The sequence below is a fragment of the Aphelocoma coerulescens genome, chromosome 6 (assembly GCF_041296385.1).
Source record: "Aphelocoma coerulescens isolate FSJ_1873_10779 chromosome 6, UR_Acoe_1.0, whole genome shotgun sequence".
NCBI lineage: Eukaryota > Metazoa > Chordata > Aves > Passeriformes > Corvidae > Aphelocoma > Aphelocoma coerulescens.
The window spans coordinates 18,308,185-18,322,086 of record NC_091020.1 but is presented as its reverse complement, the minus strand read 5'-3'; the positions used below and the strand labels follow the sequence as shown (position 1 = coordinate 18,322,086).

Below are 13,902 nucleotides of genomic sequence, written 5' to 3'. Positions count from 1 at the left end.
TATACTTTGCAAAGTTCACGCCCCTTTCCCATGAGAAAGCCTCTAAGCAGCGGGGGAGCTGACCAGTGTATACCTTTTCCCAAGGCTGTTCAAGGCTGCCTGCTAGCAGGTGCCTTGCAAGCCTGTCTTCAGCCTGAGGCCCCGTCAGGGGTACTTCTGCAACAGCCCTGGGATGCCCAAGCTCTCCTGGGGTATCCTATGCCCCCGCTCCACAAGGAATTCCTCTACAACAATGCACTTGGAAGTCTGTTGCAGACAGAAAGACATCTATAGAGTGGTTAGGGTTGGAGGGGACCATCAGAGGTCACCTAGTCCAGCCCTCCTGCTGTGAGCAGGGACACCTTCCACTAAACCAGGTTGCTCAAAGCCTCATCCAGCCTGGCCTTAAACACTTCCAAGGATGGCGCATCCACAAATTCTCTGAGCAACCTGTTCTAGTGTCTCGCTATCCTCATATTAAAGAATTTCTCCCTTGTGTCTAATCTAAATGCAGCCTCTTTTGTTTTAAAACCCTTACCCCTTGTCTTATCACAGCCTTCCCTGGTAAAACATCTCTCTCCATCCACGCTGCTCCCCTTTCTGTGTCACCTCCTTTGGTGAAAACTAAAAATAGCAGCCCTACAGTTTCAATGCACCAGGGTGTAGTAGTTTCTCAGAAATTATTTTCAAGTCCTCTAGCCTCAACCCTGAAGTGTTGGAGTCTGTGCTAGGCATGGTGTCATTAGAAGATGCCTTCAATTATACTTTCTCTTAGCAAAGACCTGCAAAGGGCAGTAATCAGGCTCACTGCCCAGCTGCAGTGGGGACAGTGTCTCCAGTAGTGTCACTGAATGTGGATAGAATAACAGAACTGTTAGGATTCAAAGGGACCTCTGGAGATCATCTAGCAAATCACGAAGTTAAAGCTGATGCAAGCTGAAGTTTGCCTTTCCCCTGCACACAGCAGGATTGGGTACTGCTCATGAGGTATATGCTCATTCCGTAATTTGAAACGAGGAGCTATGGAAGCATTGACACACTTTCTGTTGTGGAGGAACAGAACATGGAGATGTAGGATGCTCATAGTCACTTATGGAAAGAGGCAATTGAACAAATGTACTATAAAGATTATGAAGCAATGCCCCAAAGGAGAGCTCATTCTGGTAAGCGTACCTCTCTCAGTTACTGTTTGCGGATTTGCTGAGCTGCTTCCCTGTCTGAGCCCAGCACAGATCAGTCACTCCATGCAGCCACGATGCTGCCCATAGCCTCATTTAAAACCTTTAATTTCTTAAGAATTAATCTGAATAAAGGATGCTTTCTTTTACCCAAAGCTCACGCTGAGGACTGGATCTGCTATGCTGTCAGTGTAATGGAAGAACAGGACTGGGTTACATTGGGTAACTGGTAGGTCTTGCAGTCCGTAGGTTAGTCTCCAGGGAGCCATACTGGACAAAAGTTAATCATGTAAAACATTGTCATAGAAAACACAGTGTTCAGAAAGATTTTTAAGTAGATTTTCATTTTTTTCCCATTGCTTTTGGAATTTTAATTGTTTTGGTTTTCATCCTCAAGGAAGAAAATAAGTCACATGAATTTCTGATGCTTCGTTGGACTTTATTTTAGCTTTAAGATACAACTGTGCACAGATTACAGAATATGCTCCTTGGCACTGAAACATGACCAGAGAATACAGATTAGCAGCTACTGAGGATGCTTTAAAATGTCACCTTTAATGTCTGCGCTCAAGGAAGGAAAAGGTCAGTTCTTTCTTCATGGTGAAGCATAAGGCAGTGAAACCAAAGAAGTTTTTTGAGAGCAGGTACTCAGTTTCATTATATGTTGGGGTTTATGAGTAGATTTCACTCAACAGCTGCATTTTAAGTGTTTTTGAATTTGTGAGAAAGAACCATTAAAACAATAAAAGGAAATATCCCCTCAATCCACCATTCTTCTCTTACCCCACCCATGAATGGACTGGGCATTCTTTTGAGTGATCATCTTTCTCCACTACTTTATAAGAGCAAGTCTCCTTGTTGAAAATGCTTTCACATTTCTCTTTGTCATAGTTGACTGGCGTCATATAGCTGTCATTGGGAAAAGAAAAAGAGGTGATGAGACCAAGAAGTAAGCAGCTCCCACTTCAGGTGATATCTGCACCTTTGATATGAAGAGGCTATACTGAAGAGACTTTTGGGAGCAGAAAAGGGAACTCGTACAGAGCTCCCAGCTCAAATGTTACTTAGCCTGCTGCTTAAGCAGGATGAGGGGAGAGCTGTGGTCTTTCTGGTCTGATTTACACCCAAGGGATGTTTGTTGTGTTTATTTACTATTCCAATATCGCTGCTTTTTCTCTTCACCCACGGTATGGAACTAACATTGCATGAGTGGTTGGGTATCACTATAGGAAAAATTACAGACAGGCAAATGTATCTTGAGCTGCTTCTCAGAGGAAATTGGGGCAATGGGTGGCTTTGGGAAGGACTAGGATCAATAGAATTTCCTAAGTAACTATGTGTCCTCTCTTGAATCCGTAACTTGCCTGATGTTTTAGACCTGAGAAGAATTAAATTCTCCTTTTATTTTAAATCAAGAATTATTTCTTAAACACGACCTCTAGAATGTCTTGCATGTTCAGTGATGATGGTGTTGGATTAATGCATAACTTTGTGATAGGAAGTGAGTGACAGAAGGGTTATGATTATTTCTCAGGAACTCCTGTCTGAAGGGAAGTGGTTTGTGCTGTATCATGGCAGCAGAGGAAATCCCCCACTGCTGCTCTGAACTCACCTAGTGCAGCAGCTAATTCCAGCCCTGTAACAGGAGCAATCATTGCAGTCGTCAGTCCTCCAGCTGGAATGAAATTCATGGACCTTTCCTTCCTCGTCAAGGCAACCTGAAAATGTAGTGTATGAGCAGATTTCAGTGTCAGACCTATTGCACTAACAACACTGTTGCCTGTACAAAAGGGGTGGGATCGTTGCTGGCTTTTTGCATTAACATCCCTATCTGCCAAACACGGCGGTTCCCCAACAGAGCAGGGTGTGCTATCCTAATGCATGGAGAAGAGTGACCTGTGTCCCTCTATCTCCAGTAGTTCTTAGCAGGTTTCCTAGAGTTGTTCATCTTCAAGTATGGAATTTGGAGTACCCAGCAGAAAGACAACTAGACACAGACCTGGACAGGATTAAAAAAGGCTTTGACTTTCCTGCTTATTAACACCATCTTTTGTTGACTCCTCATTTAAAGAAAGACTACATATGGCTAGAAAACTTTTCACGGTCCTCAGCTGCAGGGAGAAAGAAAATATTGGATATAAAGTTCCTGTTCAGCAGTCACAGAACAGACCTCCTAAATAACTGATCTGGAAAGCAGGATTTTTTTGAGAACAGAACAAAAGAGAGTGGTGGGGGTTTTAGGTTGTGTCTTTGTCTATAAATGTTCTGTTTCTCTGGCAATGTTAACTCATTTCTTCAAGTAGTAGCATCGGCTTTCCCAGGTAAAGCTGTATTTTAGAGCACTTAGGGTATTTTTGCATATTGGCACACATCAGCTTTTGTTGTGTCCAAAAAATAGCATGCTTCTCTTTTGGGAACTTATTTTCCTGTAGCTCCATTCATCTGTAGACTGACAGACTAGCTGTGTTCAGGAAGAGCAGATCCAGACTCAAGGGATGCAGCCCTTCTGCTCTTAAGAATTTGCTTTTGGATACAGAAACAAGACATGAGTAAATGGTGTGGTGCTGAATACTTGTAAAGCTGTTTCCTGTTTTATACTGACTACACACGCTTACATACTGGTCCTTCTCCCTTCTCTGGATTTCTAGATAAGATTTCATTGTAAAAGTATGAGTTACAACTTCATGCAGATGGGTAAAATAAAACTATGCTACTTCCCTGGAAAAAGATCTTTCCTAATTTGGTCTGTGTGAAGCTCCCCAAATAACCCGTTCTTTTTGTAACATATTACAATTTCCCCTCTCTCCATACCCCATTTCCTTCCCATTTCCCACTGATTCCTTTTCACTATTTCACTTATTTCTAAATTGTGACGAATTGCACAGAATGGACAAATCAAGCAGTGATTCTGATGATGTCTGTCAAATCAAGGGCAGTTGATGTCTTACCTACAACCACACCATTAGACATCCCTGGCTTGAATGGCATAAGGATGCAAGAAGCATCAGACAGTGGCATGATGACGGCAAGAGCAAGAAGGCATGCCAAGGTGGTGCTCTGAACAAGAAAACAGAATTCATATCAATCCTTAGGTACCTATTAAGATGTCTTGATGATAAATAACAGGAAAATACATTGTGGTTTCAAATCAAAATCCAATTTTCTTTTGCACTTTAGACACTTTAGCATACTTATCAGGAATACTGAGCCATTTTGAAGAAGCAGAGGCAGAGCACTATGTGGGAGGGGAAAAAATGTGTCTTTCCAAGCCGTGAAAATCAAGCATTGACTGCTAGACCCAGATACTGTTTGTGAACAATGTGTGTTCTATTCCTTTCCACTTCCCATTAATTTTTCTTGTCCTTTTTTTCTCTATAGGGTTGGTCAGCAACTGTTTCTTCCACTAACTTCACTTATAGTTGCAAAAACTTCTTTACTGCAGTCTGAAGAAATACAGAATGTTTCAGCCTAATATTGAAGGATTAGGAAAAAATGAAATAACTTTAGCTGAAGCTGAATACTCAAGTCTTGGCCCTGTACCTGACTTGCAGGTGTCACTTACAACCTAGATTATTCTATATTCTGTGACTTTTGTCAGTGGGTTTTTTCTGTAAGTTCAGCTGAAGTTTCTCAGCTAGTAGCTTATCCTTCAATATTAGTTTGAAATCTCTGAAGCACTTCCTTTGGGGATATGAAGGAAATAACTGCAAGAATTCTAGGATGGAATTAGCTGAAGATCTTGGTAAGAGAAGAAAGGTAGATGAGGAATAAACAATCACATACACATACTGTACATAAGTGTGTTGTTTTGGCCAGAGTAGGACTGGTGACTTATAAAAGGAAGTCATCCCTGAGGCATGAGAGGAGGCAAATCTATCATTTTCTTTTGAAGAAGAGAGGTTAAAACCCACAAAACTGCAACAGAGTGGCAGGAGAAAAAAATTAAGATACCTTTTTTCTGAGTTCAACAAAGTGTTCAAATATTATCCAGACTTTTCACCCCCAAATTCTTACCTGCCTTTGCCTCTCTTTGACTCTTGCTCTCATAACACAGAATTTATACATTCTCCAAGCTGCTTAGATTGCCAAGTACTGAGATAAATTCAACAGAAACTCCTTTAAAATCTATAGCAACATACCACATTCTTTTACAGTACAAGATGTAAGGACTCACCATGCTTGCACAATTATGAGACTTCCAGTAAGGAGATGGCCTGTACGAAGCTCATCTTCTCGAAGAACTTATATAGAGAGGGAATTTGTGATAACAGCCCTTGAGCAAACTGACCTAGCACCAATGAAGTTTCTGCAAAATGACCTCATGGGGTGGACATTATTAAGATGAGGCAATTACATACAGGAAGAAAGGTTTGTTCTAACAGACACTGGAGAAATAGGTGTGGCTTTTGTGCCACACCAGATTTGGGAGACAGTTACAGGAAGCACTTTTCAAGCTTAGAAGGAATATTTTTCACTTGCCCTGAGAAAACCATTAGAGACATGATGATTGTCATGCACAACAAAATTGCATGCTTAGTTTGAACTATCTAGGGTTTAAAAAATGGGTCCTAGATAACCATTTTCTTCCTTGTTCAGCTTTCCATCATGTAGGAGGTCCATATGCTCAGGTCCTCTATGAAGAAATAGGCATTTTGTATTCTATTTCTTAATTCTTATAGCCAGTGAGAAACTGTCCCTTTTCTGCAGAGGCTGGATATGTCAGGGGCAGACACACTTTCCAAGTGCTTAGGACAGTGAGTTGATAGCAAAGAGGTCCAGTATGGTCCCCTTTTGCTTAGCTTTCACCCACTAGGTTCAAGTATTTCAACCTATGTGGCCCTTCTTGGTGATGATGTCTATCCCTTATTACCAGAGCTGCACAGCTGCAATACCTGAATTAATTACTGTGGCTGCGTAATTGTGGTGACTTCTTGTGTGGTTCCAGGAGCAGAGGCTGAACTCCAAGTTGGGTTGGCTACTCCATGTCTTCTACCCAAACTCCAGAGTTGAGAGCTAGCTCAGGAAGCCCATGGGAGAAGGCCAGAATTAGTGCAATGCAGGTCACAGTGAGACCACTACTCCCAGAGACATTGTAGCTGGCTTTCAGCTCAGTAGGTTGGATAAATTGGTTTTTCTTCAGTTACTAGACCATCACTCTTTGGGATGACAGAAAAGAAATGAAGTGCTTGCAGTTGTTCATAGGTTTGATAAAGCTGCCACAGTCAGCCTGTCACTTGTAAGCTAGACTTGGCAATGCTGATGTATGCCCTGCCCTGAACTGGATGATAACTAGCATGTCCTTGACTCCTAATCCTGGACATGTCAGCCCTGGAAATTCCTTTATTGAAATCAACAGAGCCCACATACCCCCTTTGAAGCCAATTGAACAGCATCATTGTGGTTTGGGATACTGTCAGTGTTCAGACCATGTGCATTTTCCAATGAAAGGAGGGAAAGGCACAATAGGATAGCAAAGTATTACACTCTGATCCTAGGCCAAAGCTGCCTTTTGTGATGGTTGCAGTGAAGATGGAGAGAGTTCAGTCTCCTTTCTCATGTCCTGCTCCTATGTTGCCTAATTGATGTACATCTGTGGGATGCCTAAGGATGTGCCCTAGCTTTGCATGCTGGCTCTTCATAACCTTTAGGTACTGAGAAGTAACAGTTTGCTCTTAGCTGATGAAACTGTGGGAAGTAGCACGGAACCCTGCTCAAGGTATTGGCTCCCCCATGTCCTCAAAGGTGATCCAGAACAAATGTTCCGTGATATTTTGGAATAAAAGGACCATTAAATTGCACTACACTTATTCTGTTAAAATTACTGAGCTATTTAATTATTTTTCTTCTTGCGTGTTGTGTACTTGGCATGCAATATTTTGCTTGTCAGGCACCCTGCAGCAGTTCTTGTATGTGAATAAAAATTACCAGCCACATGGAAATTTGTGATGCTGGTGTACTGGAGTGAAATTTAAGGAATTTGTTACAGCCAAAATGAAAGAAAAGACAACTTGCTGGGTTGGTGTTGAGTGACAGAGGATGCACTTGTTGCTCAACTCTGCTAAAACTAAAAATCCAACCAACATGCTTGTGTGTTTTCTTTCCCAACTTTTCAGACTGCTCAGCTGCTCCCATTGCAGGACTTCCCCGTTTTCTAGGTGCAAGCGATGCAGAGAGCTATGCAAGCTATGGAGGGAACTTGCAAGCAGTTTTCTTTGGACCACAGCAGACAGTGACCTGCCTCAGCCTGGGCAGTGTTAAGGGACAATGAAGAAGCCTTTTGCATGATCTGTGAATTCAGAGAAACCTTAACAAAATGCTGTGGTGCTGAAACCACTCACAGCAGCAAACTCTATGCAGATAGTCCATTCATGTATTGATTATTGGGGTCATTTGTGACCCACATAGCATTACATTTCTTCATGTTGTTCATGTATAGGATGATAGGTGCCCTGCTTGGGTGGGAAACAGGTATCTCTAACAGGTGTAGCTCTGTTGAACTCTTACATTGGCTTCCCAACCAGTTAATTTCTTACTAAAATCATTCTAAGAATATCATTGCTCTGCCCACTTCTACGCCTCCTTTCCACTTATGCTGATAGATAGAGTATCCTCTTTCTTCCTAAGGCAGGCAGAAGTCTTGGAGACTTTCTTTCTTCAAGAAAGTCTCCAAGACTATTTTACTCTAGTCATTCTTCAGCTGGAGTTTCTGGTTGCATCTCACTGATAACAACAGAGATAATCAGAGCAGTATAAGATGATCAGCCTGGGTTTGTCTGTGTGTTTTAGTGCAAGGCACTCAACAGAGAGAAATACAGCATGATTTCAGAGCAATAATGTTATTAAAACAGCCCAATAAATCAGCTAGTATCTATGGACAGCTAAAAGCTAGAAGAGGTGTGCTAAAATGAAAGCAGTCCAAGAACATTGTTTCTTAGGCCACCATTTCAGTACTACTCTCACATTCTTGAGAGGGATCAGCTTTCTGTGTGGGAGAGTAAGTGCAGGACACATTACAGCAGTTTGTGTATCCAGTCACTTAAACCAGTAGTTGAGATGGAAGTTGATTATCAATACTATTGAGAGGGGAAACATGAGGTATATCAGCTCACAGATCATAAGTAAACATGATTTTACAAATAAACTCTTCCTGACATTAAACTGACAATGCTATGTATAATGTACTTTGGCTTTACTTTATTAAAGTCTGTCACATTTGTGTGTGAGAAAGGACAACTGTGTTAAGGAAAGGCATAAGCAAACAACACTAAAATATACAGTGCACTGTTTACACAAGAACATATTGTAAAGGTGGTAGAAGGAAGTTTTATCTTGGTGGGGACACTTTTCTTAAGTCTGAGGTTTATATACCCACAATCCTCAAAGCCTTTGCCCTCAGATCTCTCCCAGCATAGGAATTATCAAAGAATTATATTACTTTTATAGCAAGGTATACAGGCAGTGCAAGTGATTTGTCCCAGGTAACAGGTGGCAGAGAAGAAATTTGAATTGAGATCACAATTCAAGATGGGACACCCAAGCTTGAGACAATAATATCATTTATTCTCTCATCTGAACACACCAGTCTTCTTCCATATGCAGCCAAGCCCCCATCTATGAGTCCAATTTCAGTTTTAATTCAATGCAGTCTCAGCGGGATGAGAAACACTTAATTTTTTATATTGGTGCAAATGCCTTTTTAAAACATGGGATAATTTCTCAGCTAGCCTGGAAAATCCTGTCAGATCATGATCCCAGGATGAAGCATCAGTGCTAAGCAAGGGACACAGAGACAGACAAAAATACCTAAAGAGCCAGCCACAAATGCCAGGCCATGTTTGTAATGAGGAGACCCCCATCTCTGAAGTGTGGGTAGAACTGAGGGAGGTGGCCACAGATGCTGTGCCAGCAAGAACAAAAGTCCAGAGGCAGTAAATCAAAATGAATAGGAGTGGCAGATTCAGCCAAAAAGGTATCTCCAGCTTATGGGAAATGCCAAATATCCTGCACTTCCAACTTCCATTTCAAGGTATGTAGTAACAAAAAGATCTTAGAAATCTTCAGTGAACCAGAAAAATGACAGAAAAGTTTATTCCACAAATTAAAAAACCCACAGTGACTCCAAACACAGCTTTTTATCTTGATCCTGCAGCTGATTAAGCAAATGAAGACCATATGTATATGAAAAACTTTTTGTGGAGCCGTGACTTAAGGAATTAGCTATAGGAAGGGTGGCAGGTGGGAGCATTGCTGTAGTTCCATCCACTAGTGCCTCTGGTTTTGTGGAACTTACACGGCGCAACAGTGGACCCTGCTCTGGCCACATTGGCACTGGAAGCATGCCTTTGGTCCTCCAAGTGGTAGCAAATTTATCTGGTCTTTCATCTTGAACACAAACTGCACATGCGTGCACAAAATGAAAGGAGGCTTAACCTCAATTTTATACCACCAGTTACTTAGTTCAGCATCCTTTGGACTTATTTCTAGGGAAATTCAGTTAATTTTGTGTATATCCCACCTACAATGTACTTCAGCTCTCTTTAGAGAGCATGGGCTTTTCTCCATTTTCTAAACCTGTTAGTTACTGATTCCATGAAGACTAGAAGCCATGGTTGGAAGTTATTGCTGCAGGACTCAGAACAGACTGGGATGGGGAGAGCAACCACAGAATGCTTCAGCCAAATCCAAAAGATATCTTGGCTTTTGGAACCTCTTTTTTTTCTTTGCTGTTTTCCACTGTAACGTGGAAAATCCTGCTTCCTGCCATTTCTTGTCCTACACCCTTCCTGTCTGACTGAGATGGGCAGCAACTAGAACAGAACACCAAGAGAGATTTTGTGACTTGCATCTCTGACAGGTTTCACCAGAATTACTGTCATGGGTTAGCAAGCATAGCTCTGGATTTTCCTGCAAAGAGATGCTTACAGCTTCCTCTGTGACCTAACAGAACCTATCAACTGGCTAGTTTGAATATTGACAATTTTTTAAGCCACTTAGAATTTTGACCGCCTCTGTGATCCACATTTAAGAATGGACAAACCCCGGGAAGCTCTCACTCTTGCTTCCAGCCAGAGGACTGGTAACTGGGCTGGGCCCATGTGGGACCCAGCAGCCCTGCCAGGACCTTCTTGGGCCGGGCCCAGGTCAGGACACAGCCATCCTGGAGCCGATGGGCCCTGCTCCACCCATGGGCCCCCCCCAATCCCTGCTGCGTGCAGACAGCGTGGCCCGGCTCCCCCCTCTCCAGTGAGGCCAAGATTCAGCTGAAGCTGCCCTGCTGTCTGGCAAAGGCAACAATTAAACTTGAGCTGTTTAGTTTGTAATAACAGTATGCACTATGCAGTCGTGTGAAGAAGTAAGCCCAGGAAACCCTGCAGTAAAACGCCCACGATGTCTTGGAATATTTCTTGAAAGTAATTTATCACTTTCTGACAGCAAACTTGAGCCAGGAGAATTGCTCTCCCCCTCTTTGAGAAAGCAAAAAGGAATGGCCACCTGAAAGGGTGTAGAAAATGCAACAAATTTCATGTAAGTTTTTGCAAAAAATGACAGCTAGCATTTTATTTTTGAAATCCTTGAAATGTGAAATATGCTTCAGATTAAATACATTTGTGGTATTGCCATGTTTCTCTGATCATATACATGTCAACAGATTGAGTGCTATAAAATCTTAAGAATCTGAAATTTGGACTTACTCTGACAATAATGGGTTGCTTCTAAGGGGATTTTGTATGGTATAACCTGTGGATATAAAAATGCCAAAAACTTATTCTCCAGTGTCTTACCAACACAAAAATATTTCTCATTTGGAGAGGAAGTTCTGTTGGGGTTTCTGAGAAGTTACCAAAATTCAACAAGTTTTTCTTTAGTCTCATTGCCGTGAATGATGGAAAACAGAACTGGTATCCCCCTGTTCCTGCCCTACACATTTCATTAATTTTTAGTGGTACATAAATAATGAAAAGAGCTCAAAACAGAGGATGAGAGATGTGTTAGCCTGCTTTCCTGCAGATGGATAATATCATTAATAAAAAATCCCAAACCAGTAAAAATTACCTGTGTCAGTGTTGTTGAGCATTTCTCCACTCAGAGCAAGGAAGATAATTGCTCAATTCGTTTTATTGAGGGAAGGGGGGGCTGAGGGGAGGAAAGGCAGTTTCGGTATTGCCAGGTACTCTGGTAATAGGAAAACCAATACAATTGCACATTGACACTAAAAAGTCTATTTTTATAAACTATATGCAATAGTCTATATATAATAATATCGATCTATATGCACTTTCTGGGTCTCAGTAAATTCACACAGTCTGTTCTCTGGAGCCTCTGGGCCAAGGCTCTATGTTCCTTGTCCTGGTAAACCCATCAGAATTAATTTTCTTTCTTCTCCAGGGTCAGCTCTTGTTTGTGTTGAGCTGTTCAGATTCTGCTTCAAGTACAAGTGGTGGACGAGGTGCCCTTGCAGTGGAAGATGGGCTTCCCCATGCACAGATAACTTTTGGAAGGATGTGCTAATCACAACCATCAAATATGTTGGTTCTTCCCAGTCCCATAACCTTAAAGAATATTTTCTCATGAGATTTAAAGCCTGTGCTAGATTTCTTTTTTTGGTCATTCACACTTTTACTGGTGCTCTCAGCAAATCAGAAATCTTCTTGCACTAAGAAAGTCATCTTCATCTGAAAGAAAACTGGCACCCAGATTCTACAAAAACTCTTGGAACTTTACAGGTAATAAGGCTCTAATTTAAAAATAAATAAATACAGGTCCAAAAAAGGAAACTAGTAGAAGGAAATCCTACTTGATTTAAAAGTTAACTTAGGAACTGTAAATCACTTAAAACACAAAGTCTTAACAACTAGTATTAAGAACATGAATATGACCTTTTGATAGAAATGAGACAATTTATATGATTATGCATTTTATAAGCTGAATTAGAACAATTAGGAGATTAGAAGTGAGCTACTGAAGTCCTCTCTTTTATGAGATTTTCCCATGTCATCATGCTTCTCTGTGATGGCAAAGCATCTGTTGGAAGAAGAGGAATCCCACAGTGCAGAGAGGTTTGGAGCAGGTGTTAGCCCACACGAGAATAGACAAAACACTCCTTTGAGGGGTCGTCCTTCTGCACCACGTCATAGTCACAGTGCTTTCTGTTGACAATTATTACACATTTCTTTTTGTCATAAGCAACAGGAGTAAAGAAGCTGTCAGTGGCAAAGAGAAAGCAAATGTTAGCTGAGGGCTTTCACTAGCTCTGTGACATGGGTGAGAAAAGGCTCTCTTGTGCCCTTACAAACTCACTTATCCCCAGCAATGGAAAGCTGTGGTCATCCTACAGGCAGTGATGGTACCAAGAAGTTCAAACTTACAGGGAACAGCATTTCATTTCAGTTTGACTGCAGCTGCATCTGTAGCAATCTTCTGTCCTCTCAATGGGTCCAAAGGGATACAGTTTTCCATTCAGCATACAGCCTGCATAAGACAGCACCAAAACAGAACATGTTCTTTAAGCCTTCACCTAAAAGCTGAAGAGTTGAAGAATTATTTCAGCTTTCCTGAAAATGTTCTCCCAGGCAATAGTAAAGTACAAGGATTGGGGTTTTATTCTGTCAACTCCTGAATGAGCTCTACGTGCTGGAATAGCAATAGCAACCTACCACCAACAGCAATAATATTGCTGCAACCATACTCAGTTATTTGTTTTTCCCCTACTTTCGGCAACTTGCTGCTGGAAGCCCCTATTTGTGTCTTTCCAATGTCTTCCCCCTCCCTTGTATTTTGAGCCCTTCCTGGCAGCTCCATGCAGAGCCAAGCTACCACAGAGCAATCAGGTGACAGGACCTTCCTTGTTCTTACCTCTGTAGGGCCTCCCTGGAATTTGAAGTAAATTAAAGCAGTAAGCATCACCCAGGGTCACTATGATGCCCATTGCGACAAGGAAAGCCAGAAAGCTCTTCTGTAGAGAGAAAGAAGCAGATGGCAATTTCTCCCCTGTTTATGAATCAACATATATTATAGAAACTACTGCCCCCTCTGTAGAGCCCAGGCCATTCCTATGATGCTCATCAGAGGTAGTACTTGATGTCTGTACCTTTGGGATTATGTGAGCACAAATTACAGGAAAACTAGGCCATAGGACTATGTCGGTCTATTTATCATTGCCTAACTGTTGATTCAGATTCTGCAAACTCCTTTAGAGGCTTGAAGAGCTGGAACAGGGCACCATTTGAGGGATCAAAAGTGAAGAGCAGAAAAAAATACACAGACAAGATATACACTTCTTTCCATTGTAAAATGGCATATTTTAAACTGTATTTCATATTTATAAGCTTTAAAAGCATGGTCCTAAATGTTTGCAAAACTCTGAGTATTTTCACAAACATCTCTGAGGAAAGGATAACAGCAAGTGAAGGACTAGGAGATAATCTGTACAGTTTCTTGCAAAGAATTACAATACAAAGAACAAAATTCACAGTAATCTTCACAGAGGTGCCTTCCTGTCTTTGCATCTTGCAGGTTTGAAATGCAATCTAGCCACATTTAAAATGTGTAACCAGGTGATTCTCTTAAATGCTCTCCTGTTGCAGTTTTAAAGCAAGTACCTATCTGTATCCCCATTTACAAAAAGCCCAAACCAATCTAAACCTTTGACTTACCATTGTGGAATGCTAGGCTCCCAGAGAGCTCTAAGTTTCCAGAAAAGCTGAAGTGCTTTATGTGGAATCAGAGAGCAAATATTTTATGGTGC

At 41.5% G+C, this 13,902-nt stretch overlaps 1 protein-coding gene across 1 annotated transcript; it reads right to left on the bottom strand.

The window, feature by feature from the left end:
* Nucleotides 1–1,600: 1,600 nt before the first annotated feature.
* LOC138112436 (beta-microseminoprotein-like) lies at nt 1,601–12,620 on the bottom strand. The gene is made up of 4 exons (XM_069019552.1): nt 12,524–12,620; nt 4,106–4,214; nt 2,770–2,875; nt 1,601–2,066 (listed from the first exon to the last, which is right to left on the bottom strand). Exons 1-4 carry the CDS (start codon nt 12,533–12,535, stop codon nt 1,937–1,939), a joined length of 357 nt encoding a protein of 118 aa, XP_068875653.1. The 5' UTR covers nt 12,536–12,620; the 3' UTR covers nt 1,601–1,936.
* Between the last annotated feature and the right edge of the window lie 1,282 nt (nt 12,621–13,902).